The 23,296-nt window shown below is 38.0% G+C and overlaps 1 protein-coding gene across 2 annotated transcripts in view; it reads right to left on the reverse strand.

The window, feature by feature from the left end:
* The window catches only part of MMP16 (matrix metallopeptidase 16), a 234,325-nt gene that overhangs the window by 116,814 nt on the left and 94,215 nt on the right, over nucleotides 1–23,296 (reverse strand). The window contains exons 2-3 of one of the 2 annotated variants that reach the window (XM_042465287.1): nucleotides 16,924–17,072; nucleotides 6,507–6,521 (exon numbers count right to left, since the gene is read on the reverse strand). In XM_042465287.1, the coding sequence (XP_042321221.1) occupies nucleotides 6,507–6,521; nucleotides 16,924–17,072 (164 nt within the window). The remainder of the gene's footprint in view (nucleotides 1–6,506; nucleotides 6,522–16,923; nucleotides 17,073–23,296) is intronic. The other variant, XM_042465288.1, reaches the window with a different exon arrangement.

The following is a 23,296-nucleotide window of genomic DNA, read 5'->3' on the forward strand; positions in this document are numbered from 1 at the left end:
GATTTAAATCATTACAATGGAATCCACCAGAGAAGCAGTTCAAATCATGATAGAAAATCATGATTTAAGTCATTTTGTTATAAACCAGTTCATGCTTGCTGGTAAACACTGAGAAACAGCAAGTCCTAGTAGAAGGCATATTGATGAGGAGGAGTCAGGAAGGGAGAAATAGATTGGTAGGTTGGGTTGCCACTTATTCATATATCAGAAGTTCTGTACAAAATAAACATAAAACCTATGGTGGGTAAAATCTGGCCATTTTATTGGATTCCTCATCAAAGTTCAATTAGGCTCTCTTCAGTTTCCAAAGTAATTTGTTTGAAGGGAAAAGTGGCAGTGTAAGGCAACAGCAAGAATGATTTTTAAAGTTAAAACTGCAAACCTTCCAGAAATGGAAGCTGCTTCATGGAACAGAGGAAACTACTTCATACCAAGTCAAACCATTAGTTGTGTTAGCCCAGATTTTTTTTACCCTGATTTTCAGCAACTCTCCAAAGTTCCACACAGGAAGACATTCATTCATTCATTCATTCACTCATTTAAGTTTTCTGTTGCTAATCATTTCTAGAGAAGCCAGTAGTTGGCACCTTTTCTATGCCAATCAGGGTGTTCTACACTGAGCTACATCCATTATTTAGCTCCATTAGAAAAACATCATGCATCTTGGATGTGTGAGTGAAAAATTCTCATTCTACTTTATTCTGTTTCATGGGATGGCTATGGTGTACAACCCAATGTATGGTTTAACTTTGTGAATTTCAAAATATTTTCTCCCTTATGATTGCCAAGGATTGAAACACCATGTGTACAGTAGGGAACATGATACAATGCCTCCCGTCATTTTTGCTACACATTATTACCAGTAAACCAATTTACTCTCACAAAATTAATGGGTTGGAGTTGGGTAAATGTAATTGAAAACTCCAACAAATATATATTTGTTTGATTCAATGTTCTCTCTCTCTCTCTCTCTCACACACACACACACACACACACACACAGAAGGCAGAATGGCAGATTGGGCGATTTTGGTAGAACAGGTAATTTGGGACAATCAAAATCTCATAATTTAGATATTTTTTTTGTAAACTTACACTCTAAAAATAAAATTTCTTAACAAAAATAGGTTTTAAAACTATTAGACATTAGTTACCTGTTTTTCATGTGGTCTGTAATGATTTTACAAGCATCACATGATCAAAAACCCAGGTTATGTGCACGTGTGTGCTTTCAAGTGACCTGTTGGCTTATGGTGGCCCCATTACTTTCATATGGTTTTCCCAGGCAAGGAATACTCAGAGGTTGTTCTGTCAGTTTCTTCCTCTAAAATATAGGCTACAGCATCTGGTATTCACTGGTGGTCTCCCATCAAAGTATTAACCTGATCTGACCCTGCTTTTCTTCCAAGATTGGATGGGATCTGGTGTCTTCAATGCATTATTTAATTTTGTGCCAGTGAAACTGTAAATGGCTGTGCTGTCTGTATTTTGCTGACTTAAAATGCCCTAGTTTTAGGAAGCGAATTATCATTTCCAGTAGTCATTCATGAACATTCACATGCAGATAAACTACTATTGATTTAATTAGTCTAATTTCACATTTTAGATACAATCCAGAACAGAGTTAGGAGATATAATTGATTTCCTTTGGCTAAAATAAGTCAAAGTTTCTGATGAATTGTGGCTGTTATGGTTAGGAACCCTCCCTGTTTCAAGCCATTTTGTCTATACTGTATAAGCTTCATTTCATTTCTCTCAAATCCCAAAAACTACCCTGCTATAAAGGAAGTTCTTGATGGTTTCATCTAATAAGAGCAATAGCCCTAAGATAGTTTCCCAATGAAATGTGATCCTTTATATTTAAACCATTGAAAAACTGGGCAAAAACTTTTGAGGAAAGACCCAAATATCCCCACCCCACCCATGGGGTGATATTATTCACATGGAAAATGCCTCTACAACAGAGTGCTATAATAAAATGGGATATACACACGAATCAGACTTCACTGTGGATCCACACAGAAATAAGGCTGTTGAACTAGGAGATCAGAGAGCCACTGTTCAAGAACCACTGAAAAATTCAACAACATTTGCAAGTTCTGACTTAACTTCAAAATTCTGTTTGATCATTGGCATTCCCCCAAAGGTCAGTGAAGCTGGTGACTATATGGGTGTATCCCCACTACACAATTAAAGCAATCTGAGGCCACTTTAACTGCCATTGCTCTATTCTACAGCATCCTGGAATGTGAAGTTGGCGAGGTATTCGGCCTGGTCTAACAAAGAGCTCTGGTGCCTCATCGAACTACAAATCCCAGGATTGTCTTGGATAGAGTAATGGCAGTTAAAGTAATGTCAAACTGTTTTAATTCTGCAGAGTGCATATATACCCTTTATTATTTTTGTTGCTTTGTTAGCATATGGAAAGCTCACTCATTTGATCTGTCTATAATTTACTTGACTAAATTTATTATAAAATCATTAGACTAGAAAGAACCAGAAAGACATCAAGGCACAATATGAAAACTTGTTCTTCATTTTTAGTAGACTATAATCTGGACAAAGTGGACTATTTTTAAAGAATGGTTTAAATATAAAGGATTATGTTTCGCCACTGGAGAAAGAAACACATTTAATGGAAACAGTTATCAATGCCCTATTTTATTCCATGTTGTCTGGGGGCTACAGTAACATTTATTGAATGTACACTAATTAGAGGGAATTGGGCTAGGTTACAAGACCAGCCCTTATTCAGGTTATTAAATTTAAATATCCTTTGCAAAAGATATAGGTGAATTTATCCATTCAGCAATTTGCTTACCATGGCTACTGTACAAAGAATTACAAACTACAGTTTATACTCAACTATAAGTCGAAAAAATTGGGGGAATACTTATCAAATTTGCAGATGACACTAAATTAGGAGGAATAGCTAATACTCCAGAGGACAGGATCAAAATTCAAAATGACCTGAATAGACTAGAAAGCTGGGCCAGAGCTAACAGAATGAACTTCAACAGGGAGAAATGTAAGGTACTGCACTTAGGGCGAAAAAATGAAATGCACAGATATAGGATGGGGGACACTTGGCTTAAGGAGACAACATGTGAAAGGGATCTAGGAGTCCAAGTAGACCACAAGCTGAACATGAGTCAACAGTGCGATGCGGCAGCTAACAAGGCCAATGCGATTTTAGGCTGCATCAATAGAAGTATCGTATCTAGATCCAGCGAAGTAATAGTGCCACTATATTCTGCTCTGGTCAGGCCCCACCTGGAATATTGTGTCCAGTTCTGGGCGCCACAATTCAAAAAGGACATTGAGAAACTGGAGCGTGTCCAAAGGAGGGCAACTAAAATGGTGAAAGGTCTGGAAACCTTGCCCTATGAGGAACGACTCAGGGATCTGGGGATGTTAAGCCTGGAGAAGAGAAGGTTAAGAGGTGATATGATAGCCCTATTTAAATACTTGAAGGGATGTCATATTGAGGAGGGAGCGAGCTTGTTTTCTGCTGCTCCAGAGACTAGGACCCGGATCAATGGATGCAAGCTGCAGGAAAAGAGATTCCACCTCAACATTAGGAGGAATTTCCTGACAGTAAGGGCTGTTCGACAGTGGAACACACTTCCTCGGAGTGTAGTGGAGTCTCCCTCCTTGGAGGTCTTCAAACAGAGGCTGGATGGCCATCTATCGACGATGCTTTGATCTGGATTTCCTGCATGGCAGGGGGTTGGACTGGATGGCCCTTGCGGTCTCTTCCAACTCTATGATTCTATGATTCTATGAAAATTTATGCCCCAGAATGAACTCCAAAATCCTGGGTAGACTTATGGAAGGGTCAATGAGTTAATGCTAATAAATTTTGTGAAAGAAGTGCCCACCTTCCTCTGTAGCCTTGTAACAGCTCCTTGTTTGAAGGCGCCGCTCTCCTCTCCCCCTCTGTCAGTGTGTGTGTGTGTGTGTGTGTGTGTGTGTGTGTTTCCTTCTCTGCTTTCCCACGCAGCCAGACCTAACAAGTTGCTGTTAGGAAAGGAACATGCCCTGGCTTGTACCCCGTTTTGCCTGGAAGCCCTGGGGGTGAAAGGGGGAGAGAGAGAAAGGTTTGTCCTCCATTTCTGCTGGCTGTGTGCTTTGGAGTCCTGGGGGTGAAAGGTAGAGAGAAAGGTTTGTCCTCCATTTCTGCTAGCTATGAGCTTAGGAGTCCTAGGGGTGAATAGCAGAGAGAGAGAAAGGCCTGTCCTCCATTTCTGCTAGCTATGAGCCTTGGGAGTCTTGGGAGTGAAAAGCAGAGAGACAGTGGGGTCTGTCCTCCTTTTCACAAGCCATGTGCCTTGGAGATGCTTTTGGTAAGGGGAAGTGTGTGTGTGTGTGCGCGCACATGCATGCTGAGGTTTGTTTCCCCTTTTCCTTGCTGAGACTGATGCTTGGGAGAGGTCCAGAGAGTGAGATATAGGGAGCGAAGTAGTGCTTTGTTCCCCCCCCTCCTTTAGATCTTTTGTAACATCCTCCAGTGTTTGCCCCTCGACTTATCCACGGGTCATATCAAAATCCATGATTTTGGATACAAAAACTGCCCTCAACTTATACATGAGGTCGACTTATACATGAGTATATACGGTAGCTCTAAACTTTCAGTTTGTGCTTTGATTCATCAACCTCTCCTTCTTATGCTACAAGGCAAATCACACACATATAGAAAGAGGGAGATAACTGGGATTGTTTATCAAAGAAAAATGTCCTAAATCCAGAAGGCATATACAAGTTTTTGGGTATGGACAAGCCCGTGAGTATATCTGAATGAGCGCTTAGGATTCTGTCTCATCATGTCATGAAACTGTCACTTAATAACTGTGAGTTCGGAATAGGTATCCAAAATACAGAGGAAATTATCTTTTTTTCTTGTCCAATAGAACCTTTGAACTCAACACTCGTGAGAGAGATAAAGAAAAGTCTTTTGGTGTTGTCACAATGGAAACCCATGTATGCTTACTGTGATAAGAGCAGGCTTCCAATTTAAAAAGAATGTTCCAAAGAAACCATTCATGTCCTAAGAAAACAGATCTTTTCTTCAAGAAACAATAGGTAGCAGATTTACAGTAACAATGCAGCAAATGTTCAATCAAATTCAGGAAATATTGGCTGTGCATTCTAATTGTTAGTTCTGTAAACAGACAAGCTCATGGAGTAAAATTACTAAATACTTAAATGATGCATGGTATCCGTATCCTCTTTCATATGTAGTACCAAGAGCTCTGAAAAATTGTCTTTGGGTATTATAACTGCAAAAATTCCAAATCAACTTTGCCATGCTGGCTGAAGGATTCTTGGAGTCAAAGTCCAAAAAGTAACTTTGCTAAACAATGGTAATAGTTCAATATTCCCTTCCATGAAAGTTAGTGTGTTTTTGTGAGTTTTAAAGAAAACAGTATCTTCTCTTTTCAAACAGAAAACAAAACAAAACAAAAATAATTTTCCCTACTCAAACATGCAACTCTTGTTTCAAAAACTGCTGGGACCTCTGGAAGAAAAGGAATAGTTCAGTGTGCTCTGACTGCATAGGCTGGGAAAGATCGTTGTCTGAGATTCTAGATGATCAAGCAGTTCTAGGTTAGATGGGCAAATCGTCTGATGATATGACATTATAGAGTGAACCTTGCAGAGCAGAAAGGGCATAGAACTACAGCAAGCTCCACCACCATCACATGAACTACCAAGAGACTCTGTGCAGCCCCTACAACATCTGAATAGAGGTGCTTTATGTTTGGATTGGTACAGGACAAAAGATGAACTATTGGCTTATGCTTATTTTTTTTTCTGTCCTGTACATGAACAATTGCAGTGCACAAAAGAGGTCATGGCCTTGTGGTATTTAGTCAATTGTGTAACTACTTTCAGCTCCAAAGTACACTGTAGTAAGGTCTGATAATTTGAAACACCTTGTTTGATGGTTATCTCCATAATGCTGTACAAGCACATCTGTCAAAACCTGGCAGCCATCCTTCTGGCAACTAAAGCCCTGAATAAAAAGTGAATTAATCATGTGGCTTTAAATGACCTTTTCAATCAACTCATTTAAATGCATGTGTTTATGTCTGTGCATGCACAAGAAACACAAATTTAATATTTTGAGTATGTGCGAACACAATGTTACATTCTGGATTTTTTTTAATGTAAAATGTATCCAGTACAGCCAGATGTTTGTAATCCCTGAAGAATTTACTGCTCAAGTTGTGAACTATTCACTCTCTTCTTGCAGTCTCTATAGTTTTTAAGATCTTTCCTTTCACTTGCATAAAGGGGACTCTGGTTTGCAACTAGTTATGAAAACAAGTATGATTTACCCTTTTAAAACACATATCTGCCATCCACCAAGAGTTGAGACTTTAGCCTGAGTGAATGTTAGGATAGCATGCAAGTGCCATGCAGTTAAACTACACATATATCACACCAAGAAGAAGCACTCAAACACATTGCAGCAATCAAATAACAAAAGACAGATGCTCTCACCTTAAGGTGATATCACTACATCAAACGAAAGAGGCAAGGAATAAAGCAAAAACAGAACTATTATCCTGTGTTAGAAATACTCCACACACAAATATTACACATGAACAATCTGTCACTGGAGCACTCTGAGCTCTCGTTCTATTTTTAAGTTATCTGAATTAGAGCTCACCCAACCAAGGGTTAAGCTTTGTGCAGATGAATCTATCTATCCATCTACTTTAGTTAACAGAGCCCACTTAACCATCCTCCCCTATTTTTAAATTGTGTTTATTTATCATTTCAACAAGATTAAATGCAGATACAAATAAAGACATAGAAAGTTATAATATTAAAAATCAATTAAACAAATTATAATATGAAAACATACAAATTATATTACAGGCAATTTAAAAGAAAATCATCATCAACAAAAAAACAGTGCCCACCCATTAAAAAGTTTCTTTCTCAGTAGACAAACAATTGTTAAAAGCCTGCCTGAATAATAATAATAAAAGCTTTTTGCCTGTCAGCGACAAAGGAGGAAGCTGTCTACAGAGTACACTTTTATCCTCAAAAGGGATTCCCATGTGCTTTACAACAATCAAATAACACATTCCAAAAACAGTATTTAAACAAGCCAAAATAGTAAATATACAGGGAGGTAGAAGTCAAAAGCCAGATGAAATAGGATGGTTTTACTTCTGTCTTAAATACACAGACTATGCATGAACCAATTTAAGTCCTATGTAGGAAGACATCCTCTTCATCAGACAATACATTTCAGCATTGAGAGTCTAACTTGGTAATTTATTTCCTGTTTCACTGGAGCCAGCCCTCTGGGTAGGCAGAATGCAGAAGCCATTTCAAATAGTAGATACTGAAAAGAGCAGGAAAGTGTTAAGACAGCTGCAGAGGCCACATGTATTGTCCTATACCCTTCATGTAGCCTGACACTCTCAGAGAGAGATGCCCTCAGTGAGATATCCTTCATGGAGTATGCTATCCTAACACCTGTCAGTTTGGCAGTAAAATTCATCTGCCACTATATTTTATATATGGAATTAGGAGGAGGCACTAGATTTGCTTCTGTCAACAAAATGCATTTAGCCTGACTGTGATTAAGTGTTAACACAGGCAACATTAACTATAGTTACTGTTTACTATGGCGCCTTACGGACAGGCCCTATGGGGTGCCGTCGTGATGTGCTAGGGTTGCCTTGGGGCATCCTTTTATGTTTTGCCGCTTCCTCAAGGCCTGGAAAAGCAGCAGATTGGGGCCTCCAGGGCTGCCACTGTGGCTGCTCAGGCCCTAATCCAGTGGGGATTGTGGCACTTGCAGGCTGCCCCAAAGGGACAGTCTGTATCCCGCCTATAGTCACAATTTAAGCAAGAGTTGGAAACAAGCGTCTGAAGATGACTTCCAGCCTTGCTGCAGTAGTGGGCGTAAAAGGTTTTGCAGTTAAAATTTTTACCAACAATTTCCAGCAGCAGAAAGTGGGTTGAAAGAAACAATTTGATGATCCAGTCCTAATTATTTAATTTCCATAAAGAGACAAATGTAGAAAGCTGCCTTATTTTGAGTCAGACCCTTAGGTATTTACTGGTGGTCTCATCTCCCATCTAAATTCTAACTCTGTTTAGCTTCAGAAATCAGCTGAAATTGAATGTGTTCAGTGTGATATGGTTGGGATATAACGCGAGAAAAATTTGTTTATTTTATGTATTTATTTTATTTATAGCCCACTTTTACCACCTTTACCCCAGGGCTAGGACTGCAGGTGGTTCACAACATTTTAAAAAAGACACAAAAACTCCACTCTGTAATAAATTACAATTGAATAAACTGATATAGTAAGACAAAATCAATGCTTAGATCTCTGCTAGCCATGAACTGTAGACCAAAAAGATGAAGGAGTGTAATGTGTGGCATATTATAAACCATATCACTTTCTTCTAATCTCTATGGCCAAAAAGACTTGCAGAAGCTTTTGAGACTGCAAGGACAGAGACTTGCATGGGGACAAGCCTCAAAAAGAAGGACTCCCTTTTTGACAAATGGGAGAGGATCTTTTCTGAGCTCTCAGTTGTATATGCCATTTCCCAACTATAAAGCGGAAAGCTGGTGTATGGACAGACCATCCATGAACTAACTCAGTGACAATCTGTGTGGAGCAGTGACATTTGCTCCTGTAGGTGACAGATAAAGATGTGAATAATCCAAATGGCCCATTTTCAATTTGAAACTTCAAAACCATGACTGAACAGAACTCCTTCACTTTGTCAAGTGTTTAACATTTGCAGAGGAACCATGTTCATATTTAAAAAGCCTTTGTGCTCAAGAGAACTTAGAAGACAGAATCCACAGGTAGGCAATCAATATTCAACTTTCATTCAATATCCTTTCATCTTAGTACAGTGGTACCCCGGGTTACGAAATTAATTCGTTCCGCGGTTAATTTCGTAACCCGAAATACCTTCGTAAGCCGAATTCCCATAGGCGCTAATGGAAAAATAGCTCTCTGCTGCCCTCCGGTGGCGGAAAATAGCGCCGCGGTTTTTTCGTAACCCGAAGAAACCTTCGTAAGCCGAAGCAATAAATCCCTATGGGATTTTTTCGTATCCCGAAAAATTCGTAACCCGGCGCATTCGTATCCCGGGGTACCACTGTATAATGTTTATCATTTAAAGTTTAAAACCACCTTCATTTATCCTTATTAGTAATGAACTGCTGCCTTCCACAACCTTTGCTTGTCTTTTAGTTCCAGTGGTCAAAGCATTATCCAAGTAATTGTACTGAAGACTTCAATGTCATTATATTTAAGCAAAAGATTATTAAAAGTCCCAGCCTAAGGTAATGTTAAAGCTACTACAAAGAAACATATTGTATGCTTATAATCTGTAACATATGGACATTCTGTTTGTCTTAAACAAGACCATTCATGTAACATCAATTATTTTCTGATACTTTCTTTTACACCAAGTATTTAAATTTGTTATCTAGCTATACGTTCTTATCAACAACTTTTTTTCCAGCACAACACAGATGGGTACAAAGCCTTGCCACATACCCAAATACCAACTCTGCTTGCACATCTATTCAAGAAATGCCACCACATGACTTAATGACATGTGAAAGTCCCTCTAGTATTAGAGGGACTTTCACATACTCATCCTCCAATATGATTTATGCCATACTAAGTCAGCAATCCTCTTCAGCACTCTACTTTGGGCAAACAGGCAGTCCTTGAGCTAGAGGATAAATGGACAAGTGTTAGAAAAATAATTCAACAACAACAACAATTCTTCATCCTCAGGAGTAAAATCAGTAACTGACAATAACTGTCAACTCAAGTAGGCCTGCTTCATAAAACGTGAAAATAGCAGTAGATTTTTATGCAGAAACTTATTTGCACTATTTCCTACATGAACTGCATGAAGTCACACGTGGCATGCTACATGTGAGTTTAGGATGCCTTCCCAAAGCCAGCAAAAAACTAACTGAAGTGCTGTTGGATGAGGCAGTATTTCACAGTTACAGCCAGCACCTGGGAAGGGGAGGCAATTGGGTGGGTAACATAACATCTCTTGGGCCGAGTTCCCACTATGATTTAAAGTGAATTGCTGATCAGATTATATGACCATCGTTCCCATTTGAAACTGGTTCCGATCCTACTGTGATCGGTTTCAATGAGATAAAGCGAGGCAAATGCAAAAACAAAAACAAAAAACAAAAAACCCAAACCCCCATTCTTTCCTGACACTAGTTCTTTGGCGGTTCTTTTGAAAAGAATTGATTTGGAAGCATGTTCAACAAGTGGGAATGATGGATCGGAATCACATCATTCTGGAGGGGAGGGACTAATGGCAGAGGGGTGTTTACCATCCCTCCTCAGTTTCTGGTTAATCCACCGTTTCCCCCCCCCCCCCCCCCCCCCCCCCCCCCCCCGTGGTGACTTTATGCTTGTGGTGTGACCTATAAAATTGATAGAAGATTCGATTCACTGATTTTGCAACTAATTGCAATCAGTGAAGCAAGTAATTGCAAAACCAAAATAATAATAATAATAATAATAATAATAATAATAATAATAATAATAATAATAATAATAATAATTAATAGAAGATTCAATCCATTGGTTTTGCAACTACTTGCAATTACCTAGGCGATCCAATTGCAGCTCATAGTGAGGCAAGTAGTTGCAAAACCAATGAATGGAATCTTCTATGAATTCATTTTATATATACATACATACACACACACACACACACACACACACACTGACCCACCATTCAATTGGTTCAGTGGATCTACTCTTTTTATTGCCACTAACCAACAGAATTCTGGGCATTGTCATCCAAGAATGCCTACAGTCAAGATATAATATTTTTTCTTCTGAACTTTACATAAGAATCAGATGGATGGCAGTAAACCAGGACCATAACTCCAGTTGAAGTTCCACCTATTACGTTTTGAAAGGCAGCTGTCATTACACTCCTCTTTCAGGAAGGACTCAACACTTCCAGGATACATATAAATCAGATTAGCTTTAATCCTGAAAGTAAATTGTCTAGATTCTAAGATTTCAGAAAATGAAAAATATCCAAAACTATATAATCAGCTAGAGTTCATCTCATCCATCTCTAACCCTGACAAAATAGTCCAAGAAAGTGGAAATAAATGTGAATGATTTTTACCTGCAAAATGCAATACAAATTGGTCCCAGTGAGAATTCATGGATTCCATTAAGTGATTATGTTAGCTAATATTCAAAAGATTCATCAACACATGAAAAAAACTGTTTCACTGGCATTCTGCAAATAGTGGTAAAGATTTCTATGCTGCAATCACTGACTCAAAGAGATTCCTATAATAGGTTTTTACCTGTGTTCAGTCATACTTGCCACAAATCTTTAATCACCTATGCTCTAGCTGCTGACTTAACTCGTTCTTTGCCTGCAGCTCTCTAGAAAATCAGGGAGCCAAACACAGCTCTATGATTAGGTAATTTATATTTAGATGCAGCTGAATCAATAGTCTCTGAAGGTGACCATTAGAATACCCTCCTTCTGCCAGCACTGCAGGTGGTTAAAAAAAACTGAATAAAATAATACTATATTCATTCCAATGGAGTCATTATAGGATTCTTTATCTACAAACCATTATATCCTAAGCTAGTACAAGAAGCAAGAACTACTGTGATTGGCTACATGAATCTGACAAGATATAATGGAATCAGGAACATATGAAGATATTAACTTCATATTATGCCAACTAAAACATGTTCTCCAGGATTCAATGATATACTTCTTTTGGATCCCAGTATTTTCTCCAGAACTGGCAATCCAGCAGCAACTTGCCACGGTTTCCCCTGAAAAGCTACTCTCGAGGAATGCTGAAATCCTTTTGAATAGATTTCTAGTTCTACAGAAGACAATCATGATAGCAAGAGGGGAAGAAAGCCTCCCTTCAAAGTATACAGTTGGATTTCAGCTATTAAATCAAAGAGATCATGGCGGACCTCCTTCTTTAATGTCAAAACATTAAAAATGCCAGTTCAGTTTGGGATGAATACTGAATACGAACATCTTCACATTATTATAACAGAAAAATGGATGGAATCTCTTCACATACAGTAGCAGTCTAGAAAACACACAAGCAAAATTGCTGCTGTCAGTCTCGGATTGGAAAAATCATTTCATTCCACTCGCTCATGGATTATTGCACAAAAAAAGCAATAAAACCAAGCAGGCCTCATGGGTGCCCTAAGGGAAGGTGAACAGGTCAGACATCCTTGAACTTTAGGAATTTAGACAATCCAGCAACAGGCATTACCTTAGCTTTAGAATCACGAATTATTGGTTACCAACTAAGAAGTATAGATTTCAGCAGTGTATTTCAGGATTTAATAAACAGGGTAAAAATTACAGAAAAGTTTCTCTGGTTGGCTAATACAAATTTTGACAGGAGAATGCAGCTTTAGCTGCTAGAAGCTTTTAAATATGGCACATTAGTGGCAGTTGAGGAGGAAGCCGTACATTCCACCAAAGGAAAATTGTCTATTCAAAGCTGACAGCAAGGGAAGTTATAAATGTTGAGAAAAACAGTTGGTAGTATTCGAATCCAGGAAGCAGGTATAAAGTACTACAGTCAAACATTTGTGGGGAAATATGGAAACTTCATTCTGGAATAAATAAATTGGGATCATTAGCTAGTTAGTTGTCTGACAAAATGAAACTTACTGCGGAAAAATCAAGTAGATTTATGGAGGCACTGATTTAAAAAAAATATTTACACAGATATAACTGCTGTCTTTGATTCAATAGTTTAGTGTTCACCATTTAAAATGTTTTGAAACTGTAGTAAAATAAATGGAGATGACTTTCTGTATATTTTACAAGCCATAAGGAAGAGGCTATCTGATGTAGAGAACCTACAATTTTTCTCCCTAATGTGCCAGGGATTGGTACCATATTTGTGCTCACTGGTTACAGTTGTTTCTATCTTTCCTAGCAGCTCTGTGCAGTCAAGAAGCTGATAGCTTGTGGACCAGCAACAGTCCAGGGCCCAACATTTTGAATAGCACTGGACTATATAATCTGTTGGTCCAGTAGGAAGAAAGTGGTCTATATTTAGGTTTGTTGGATTTAAAGTGCAATATATCATGGCACAACAACAACAACAACAACAACAACAACAACAACGAGTATTTTCACATTTATCTGAAATGAATGGGAACGCTAATCTTATTTATTTACTTGCAAATAAATCTCAATTAGATTTATGGGACTGTTTTGCAAGTGTCTGTACCATTCTGTGACCAATTATTGAAGTTTTTACTCATTGAAACAAACACACAATGTGTATGTTTGTAAGAAAAACCCATAATGGATTCATCTTGCTGGTGCCATAAATCAGAAACAACTTGAAGGGACACAACAACAACAACAACAACAACAACCAACCAACCTTACCATTTGTACTTATTTTTGTGCCACCAGTATATGTTGTGATTTTGAATATAAGGAGCAGGGTGTGGGAGGAGACAAAAATACTGTGCTCCAGGTGCATACAATTTAAAAATTCATAGAAACACAGAGTTGAAAGGCACTAATCCAACCCTGCACCATGCAAGAATGCACAGCTAAAGTACTGTTGAAAAGATGGCCATTCATCCTTTGTTTGAAAACATCCAAGGAAAAAGAACCCACCACTCCTTTGGCAGTTTGTAAAATAGCACTTCGCAGCAGGAAGTTTTTCCTAATGCTTAGGAATATTTGAATCCATTATTGTAATTTGGATCCATTATTGATAACACAGAAGAAGAAAGAAATAGCAATGATGGGAGAAGTAAGCAACTTGCCTTTTCTCCATTCATCTTATCTTCTTTGCTAAATATTTACCCTTTTTTGGGTTTATATGTCTAAGTAAACAGTAAAGGATGGCCCTATATCACTACTGTATCACAGCAGAGATATTTTGCTTTCCCTTGAGAACAAACTATAAAATTGCTTTCTGAGGGCTTTTGATTTGGATTTTTTTGTCCCATTCACACTTTTCCCTCCTGATAGGTTTTTATTTTATTTTATTTTATTTAAAAAAAAACCCACACATATACCAGTACGTGTTTACACTTTCATTTCCCTTTCTCCCTTCCCCTCATACTCACTCCCTTCCTCAAAGACTGGGAGAAACTTCACAGAGTATAGAGAAAGGCACCCTGCTTCCTTCAAGGTTGCCAGCCTCTCCCTCTGTGGCTGGATCTACCTGCTCCTTTGTTTGGCAGCTGACACACAGATGAAAATGAAATAGATGCCTGTGCTCACACACCAATACATTCTGAGAGATACAAAGGATCTGTTATGCTCTCCACTGCCCCACTGAAATAACCCATAGAAATGACAGCAGAAGGAAAATTATATGTCTACAGAGTGAACAAAAGATGAGCAGCCCTGAAGAAAATCTAGCTGTTCCAATACTCATTTCCACCATCTAACCTATCATTTTTCCATGAACCTTTCTTTTTCTTTTGTATTAAAGTCACACAAAACTGTGGTCAAAAGATAGGCTATACATACTCATAAAATTTCCTATTCTATCTTGTCAAATGCCTTCTTTACCATAATCAAAAATGACCCAATTGACAGTATCCTCTTATCTTTGTATATAATGCTTTTCCATTGTCTTCTTTAATATCATATGTAATCATCATCATCATCATCATCATCATCATCATCATCATCATCATCATCATCTGCCTTTTCTCAGAGGAATCAAGGCGGATTACAATAGAAGTATAACAATAAAATATCATAAAATATCATAAAAATAAAAATTCATACTAAAACAGTCCTACATCCCAACCCTCCCCCCAAACATAAAATATAAACTGAAGAGCAGTAAAACAGAAATTAACAAATGGATTAAGATTAAATTACATTTAAACATTCAAATACAAGTTTGCTAAAAAAAAATTGGAGAGATTTGAGGCAGGATAAGTATCTTCTTCTGGGGGAAAAGGGAGAATGATGTGAGGGGAGGGGGAGGCTAGTCTAGAATGCCTAATTTGGAAAGGCCTGCTGGAAAACATCCATCATAAAAGCCTTTTTAAAGGCTTCTAGAGTGGTAATATGATGGATCTCATCCGGCAGGTCGTTCCAAAGCCTAGGAGTTGCAGATGAGAAGGTCCTCTGAGTCACCGCAGCCAATCTTGTCTTCTTAGGTTGCAACACATTCTTCCCTGAGGACTTAAGTCTGCGGGGAGAATTATGTGGAGGAAGGCGCTCCTGAAAGAAGTCTGAACCCAGGCCATGTAAGGCTTTAAAGATGATAACCAACACTTGGAAGTTTGCCCGAAAACCTATTGGCATGTAGATATTATATGTAGATAATATTGAGATTTATTAGATATTTCACCAAGTCAAATATTAATAATTTAAAAGGAATTAAATTCAAAAAATGGATAAAATGTTTTTTTTCAGGTTTTCTTTTTAAATACATTAAGGCTGGCATACTGTTAGTGACTTTACATTTTATGTCTCTGTACTTTATACTTTGTCTTTTTCTTGGGGTGGGCCAATGTCAGGATCAGAATTCTCTTCCTCCATCCACAATGACCAAATATACCCCAGGACTCACCATTAAGCTGCTACAACCCCTACTCCATGGCCATTCAGTAATGGCTGGAAGTAGAGGATGAGAAAAACATTGGGCTGTCCCCTTAGCCAAGTGCAGTGTGAAGACATCATCTGACAAGACCTCCAGAGGACCCTGGCAGTTCTCAGTAGATGATGTCTTTGGAGGGCATAGTCAGATGCTTCTTCAGTCCACTCATTCTTCAGTAGCTACTGAACAGCAGGAGGGGTGTGTGGCTGTAGCAGATAAATAGTAAGTCAGAGTTAGAGGGGAGCCATAGTGTAATTACATATGAGGAACCTTTTAGCTAAGCTACATGATACGGAGCCTTGACCAATGTTTGACTCCATTTAAAACTTTTGTAGTCATGCACATTTGATTAAACTCCTTAGCATCAGAGAACTTAAAGGGGGTTGAAAATCTCCAAAGTAAAGTTGAAGGCATGGCCGGCATCCATAGTTTTTTGTGGGTTTTTTGGGCTATGTGGCTATGTTCCAGAAAACTTTTCTGCAACATGGCCACGTAGCCCGAAAAACCCACAAAAAACTATGGTTTGAAAATCTTCAGGAAACCCTTTTTTGGGCTAGTAAAGTTTTAAAGTTTGTTTTTAAGATTGCTTATCGTCATGGAATTGCATTGCTTTTTACAATGAAACTGGGGAGTCTGGAAGATTCTCAGCTGATTATGGTCAACTTACCAAGGAATAATATGTGTATGTTTTTTGCCTTCAAGGCATTTATGACTTATGGTGATCCTAATGTGAAGCGATCACAGGTGTTTCTTGGCAAGTTTCTTCAAACGGGGTTCTCATGTTTCCTAAGAGGGGGTTTGCCATTACCATCCTCTGAAGCTAAGAAGTCATAACTCTATTATTATCTCTATAGCAGTACTTTGGTTGTGGAATTTCCTCTGAACACAAGTGAAGATGGCTCTATCCTTATAGACTTTTTGATAGCCAGAATAGGCCACTTTGTTTCATTTAGATTTTGGCCTGCAAAATCATGTTTAGCTTAAACAAGTTTAGAAGGGAAAAAAATATAAAATAGTATCTTCTCTGTTTTCCATCATCTTGGAATAAACAAACAATAGTAACTATCAGCCAGAACAGCCAGACAGGAAGAGGCGGCTTAAAGCAACCCCCTGCCAAAGACTCATTGGGGCTGCAGCAAACACACACCGTGGCCCCAATCCACTCTGAACTCAGCCCAAAGAGGAGTGGAAAAGATATCTACAAGTTAGATCTCATTCCTAGTTTATATCCCAGTGGTTTAAAAATGCAAGAGTCATCTACCAACATTTACTTACTCAATTGTGTTTCTGTCCACTTTTCCTGTCATGTTAATGCCATAGAACTGCTGCATAGCAGCTATCGCAGATTTCATTGTTTCTGCAGTGCGCAACACCGACATTCTGGGGTCAGTTGGTGGAAGATAACCGTACTTTTGTAACCACACCTACAATGACAAGCAGAATGTATAATCAGAAAGGATTTACCCACTATGATTCCTTAATAGCCATCTAATTAAACCTTTAAGAAACTCAGTCCAGAATACATCAAAAATACATCAAATCCTGCTGGGACCAAAGAGAATTAAGAGTACAATTAAGTGCTTATATTCCAGTTATTATGCACCCATACAGGACAGGCACAAAAGAAATATTCTTCTGTAACCCCATTGTTAAGAATCAGGGTTATACAGAAGTACAATTTGGAATTCAGTACCATCCATTTTTATAATTGGATTAAGGGGGAAATCCACATATATTGTTGTACAATTCCAACAGACAGTCCTAGCAGCTCCACCTAGCATCACTAAACAGGTGGAAAATGTGGGGGTCATTGCCAGTTGGTTATATCTCTTGGGAACTCTGCTCCAAAACCCAACAATTGCAACCACTATCTTAGTTTTCCCGAACAAAATGTGTGATAGTTTAATTGTTCTGGATAGAACAAGTTCCACTGGGGATAGCAAATGTCATCCACCATTCTTTAAAAAAAATGCAATGCCCTAGAAAAACAGGACACTGCCTTTCAGCAAAATTATGAAGGCAGATGTAATTGTAGTCCCCAATATCCCATCAATCTTGGCCAGTTTTGTAAGTTTTTACTGTGAAGTATTTGAGCAGGAATGTGTTTACATGTTTCAGCTTTCAAGACCTTCTTTCAATTTAAGAACCCAAATTAGAAAAACACTGTAACCAAACTGGAATGAAATCTGCCACTGGGTTCTGTTCTGAGGCTGTTAAATACTAAGATGATAGATTATAGGGAATCCTTATCATTTTTGAGGGTAACATAAAACTGGGGAGTGCTGGCATGGTATAATGGTTTGAGCACTGGACTGCAACTCTGTAGACCATGGTGGGGAAATCAGAGAATAAGGTAAAACAGTGCATTTTCTCACCACAACTTGCTATACTCTATGATTTCAGAAAGAAAGCTTGTGTGTAAACACAAGAGAAGACTGTGAGTGGGAGATGTCTAAGTGTGTATTTGTACATTTGTGACAAGAGAGTGAAATCTCTACTTGCTCTGGCCACACCAGTCTATAGTCCCTGACCCACTGTTATAGTAGTGCAGGAAGAGTTATCCCATTCCTACTTTATGGGAGTCACATTATTAGTTCTTATGTTTCATTGCTATGACTCTGTTAGCATGTAATATCATAGAATTTTGTTTGACAATGATGACTATTTTCCATGCTGGTTGTGCCTGTCATCAGAATATAGAACATTTTTGCCAATTTTGGCAGGGCTCAACCACTATTTGGGGATTCAGTTCAAATTCGTAAGCCTTCGACATACACTTGCATAATGTGATCTATTCCATACATACAACGTCATGAATTATGACATAATTATGCATTATGAATTATGCAATGAAGAGGAGGAACAGGTGCATGCACACCTCTGGCTTCTCCCCCCTGGCACTTCCTGGCCTCCAGCTGTCTCTCTGAGGCACAGCTTTGTCATAGCTTGTTCTCTGTTCTTGTGACTTTGGGTTTGTTCTTATGACTGTTATCTTGAGATTTACCCCTCTAATTGGTCTTCATTCCTAGTAATCGGTTCCCAGCACCTAGCTTTCTCACAGACCATTAGCCATCGTTCAACCCTAACAACTACCTAGACGTACTGCCATTGTCACTTTTAAGCAATCTTGTTGTGGTTCAGTAAAACAATATATGCACAAACCTTTTGGCTGTGCACTCTGCCTCTTCTCGTCTGTTCTTTGCAGTGCCATGATAAGCCAGTTTTGTCCAGACAGTAAGACTACATTTACCATACTCATAACAAGCCAGGATCTGAGACTATAAAGTTAGTTAAAGATCTTGTTATTTTTCCATAAACTGTCAACAGTTTTCTGGTTCCAATGAAATGTACTGCTATGGTGAACTGAACGTTTTTGGATATGTGGTATATGGAGGATGGATGGATGGGTGGATGGATGGATGGATGGAAGGATGGAAGTCTCACTCATATTTCATCTTATTCAGACATGATCTGATTGTCCAAATGTAGAAATTGAGTAGGTGTGATAATGAGCTCTGACGTGTTCAGTCAGATCTACTGAAAGTCTACTTCTTGCAGTCTTTCTAAGTCTTTCTGGTTACAATGCCATTATTCTTCACCCTTAGCAAGATCCTAACATAACCATCCATTACAATCTGTGTTTTGCCTAATCTGTTTTACAACTCATACAAAAGTGCTGATTGTCACTTGATTAAGGAATTAATCTAGCAAGGAATTAATATTTCTTTCTCAATTGAGATCTCTTTGTACAGTAAAAAGGTCCAGTTGTAAAACAAAAGGAAAGAAAGAAAGAAATGAATCCAACTGCAAGTTATTTCTTGAACACAGAACAGAAACCACTGCTTTAGTGCACTATTTGCTACAGGTACAAGACTGTTTGATCTAAATGCACATTTTTTAAATAACTTCTGGAATATTTTTAGACAAAGAAAAGGGAGTGGAGTAGGTATCATCTAAAGTAAGGAATCACATGTATGTATTTTACAAAGATTTCTTTATTATTTGGCAAGGAAGAAGAAACAAACTTCTTTGGGTAAACTCGCGATATGAAAAACTGTACAAAATTAAGTTCAAGCGCTTACCTGTTTGGTGAACCAATTAATCCCATTAAGCAAATTAGAAAACATGCACATATTAAGAGCATAGCAGACAAAACAGTTTCTCCCCATTTGTTATTTAAAAGGATCCAGACATATTTGCGTAAGAAACACAAAATGCCACAGATGGTGGTGCATTAGTTTGGAAAGACTCATGGCAGGCTAGTCCATGGACATCAAATCAAAAGGTCAAACAAAAAAGTTCTTTTTGAGCAACCATTATTTAAACTGAGTCTGACATTTGGTCTCCCAATCTGTTTCACAAAAGAACTTTATGCTTACTGTTTCCTTTGCTTCAAGTCTGTATTAGCAGATCTAAGATACTGTCCACAAATTTACTATGAAGAACATTTTTTGTGCTACAACACCACCTCTCTTTATAAAAATATCTTTCACTCTTTTTAGAATTGTGGCTCTCACTTCACTGCCGTTCCTGCACAAACAAAAAGGATAAGAGAGAAAACCTTGAATTTTCCATTCAGAGCCCACTGTCCAGAGATGGGTTGGGTAGCACTGCAGACCCTATTAAACAAACAATCCCTTTTAAATTAAAAACAACAGCAACAACCAATGCGGACACTGGATTTATAATTACTTTCTGGCTACTTCCTGTTATGACTGTAACTTCCTCACTTTATGAGCAGTACTGTACTACAAAGATTTTAAAAAACAGAGTCCTAGAAAGGAAACAAGTGGACAAACAACAACAATGATAATAAAGAATACAGGGGGAACTGTGCTGAACCAATAGTAAAATGTGTATCATCCCAATTCAAAATTGGGAATAATCATAATTCCAAAATGTATATTAAAGTGTAAATGTGTAATCAATGACACCTTTACTAGACCAACCAGAAGGTACAACAAACACACAGACTTTCAAGAGCTCACTGGTTTCCTCATACATAAATTTCCTTTGCTATGAAGTAGATGTGATCTTTTAAAATATTTTTTCAGTTTCACAAACATTACACCAATAACAACAAAAGTGATCAAAAAGATTTAGGATATGAATTAATATATCTATTATTTTATATTATATTTTTACTTCTTTAACAGAAAAATTGGCACCACAGGAAGTAATTAAACAAAAAGAACAGACAGAGCCCTATAAAGTTAGTTCTGCTGTAACTTGTGTTATAGTGTAGTTCCCATCTCAAGCTTTCAAAATTAGTGACTTGATACCTCTGCAACTTTGCCTCCCTTCATCTTAGTTGTTTTTGCAGCTTCTTTTTGTGCCATGGAAAGGCCAGATTGGGGCTGTGGCGTGTAGTTGTTGAAAGGGCTGGCTGCAGGCTGCTCCAAAGGGGCGGTCTGTTAAGCCCAAGTTCCCATTTGACATAATCATTTGGGGAACAAAGTGAAAAAAATTGAAAAATCTAATCAAAAATAAAGACATAAACACAGCATTATATATGATACAGATGCAATTTTGGGGGGAAATGCAGTGTTAAAAGTGGAGAAAATTACGTGTATATGCACATATATATGCTTTCACTGGTGCCAATGGCGGAGTGCCACTGGCTTCAACAGAAACATCAGAAACATTCTGAGTGCCAAAAGAAGCGAATGAAACAGAGGTAGCCTTTATTCAATGGAAAAGGATTGCCTCTCCCTTCCTTTTCACACCTTTTCAAAAACTAATCATATAACTATTCCCCCAACACATTCATCCACAACATATAAGTGAAGTTTTGATATATTCATTTTAGTCAACAGAGCTAATGAAAGGTTTTATTCATTTACTTAAACATATGCTAACTCTTCAGAACTTTTGCAGAAAAGCATCACCCATCCAAAACATCTGCAATTTTGCCCAGCTTGCTATGAAGCAATAATAGCCACTTTAATCAAAAGGAAGATTCCTTCAAACTACTTGATGCTACTAGAAAGCTATATTGAATTCAGTACCTTATGTGCAATTAAAAAAAAAGTCTGGTCACAACTACCATATATACTCAACTATAAATCAACTTTGAATATAAATCAAGGGAAGATTTGGGGCCAAAATTTGGATTTTGATATGACCCATGGATAAGTCGAGTATTAAATTTAGGGGCATGTAACAAAGGATATAAAGGATATAAAGAAAACAATGCCAAAGAATTCCAAAATTCCAGCAGGCATAACTGTTTGCACTCACCCTAAAGGCTGGCTGGATGAGAGAATATAAGGGGTTGGGGGTGTCAGTACTTCCAGGACAAATTATACTCTGGCCTTTCACCAAGGGATGGGTCTTTTTTAAGCTAAGAGTTAAAGTATAGTACTTACATTGTCCCATAGATAAACTGACTCAGTTTTGGGGTCAATTTGTTGACTAAAATTTCTTGGCTAATACATACGTATATACAGTACACACTTTGGTTTTAAGAGGTATGTTATTGTTCTACATTTCATTCAATCCTTTCTAGATCAGTTTTGACACCCATAATTTAGTGTGCTACTGGTTTTAAAGTATTGATCCTACTGGCTTGGGCATTAATGCGCATTAATGTCCATTTTGATATAACCGTTTGAAACTAGTGTGGTCAGCAGAAACTCAAAATAGAACCCTTTGTAGCCCACCTCCCTTCTGTGTATCTCTTTCATTGGTACCTGGGAGGGGTAATGAGTTTTATTCTATATTGTTGTTTTGTTTTGTTTTTTATTGTAAGTTGCCGCAATCCTGATGGAGAGGCATGATATAAATAAAATTTTATTATTATCAATTCACTATTATTATTAATTCCTGCAACTTCAGCCCAAATGGCAATGGAAAGAAAATATATCTTAGTGCCCGCATGAAATCAGAATCCAACCTGGAAGACAAAACTATGTCCCCTAGTTGGGGCTCCTCACTTTCCAGTGCCTCTCCAAATAATTTTATTCTGATGTTAAGAACACAGGAAGCTATCTTATACTTGACTGATCATTTATCCAACTACCTCAGAACTACCTATATTGACTGGCAGTGATTTTTAGAGAGTTAGGGGAACTGTACCTGGAGATGCCACAGACTGAATCTAGATCCTTCTATATGAGCCACAGAATTACAGTCTTTCTTCGTTCTAACGTGTGTGTGTGTGTGTGTGTGTTTAAATGTTTTACTTGTTTTGATGAATTTATTTTATTCTTCTCCACCTGGTAAACAATTTGATTGAAGGGAAATAAGATTTTCTTACAGGTATATTTCTTGAGGAACTGGGAGACAGCCTTGCAAGAGCTTTTCCCAGGCTATGGAATTATTTCCCACAGGAGACTAGACTGGCCACTTCCTTGATCTCCTTCCAACAGCAGGTAATGATTATTTTAAATATATTATTATTATTGTTATTGTTATTGTTATTGTTATTATTTCTCCTTGCAAAAGTTGCAACATATAGGGTTCAGGATTGATCCACTGACAGAATTTCCTCTATCACCATGACATGGATGGTGATGGTGGTGGTAATTCTCTTTGCTTCTTGCAGCCCTTTCTGTGCTCCCAAGATGAGAGCTGGGAAACCCACTGCAGCAGGTGTTGGGTTGGCATGGAGAAGAGCGCACAGAGGAAACAAAATAAAAATTGCTGA

The sequence above is a fragment of the Sceloporus undulatus genome, chromosome 4 (assembly GCF_019175285.1).
Source record: "Sceloporus undulatus isolate JIND9_A2432 ecotype Alabama chromosome 4, SceUnd_v1.1, whole genome shotgun sequence".
In the NCBI taxonomy this organism is placed as follows: domain Eukaryota; kingdom Metazoa; phylum Chordata; class Lepidosauria; order Squamata; family Phrynosomatidae; genus Sceloporus; species Sceloporus undulatus.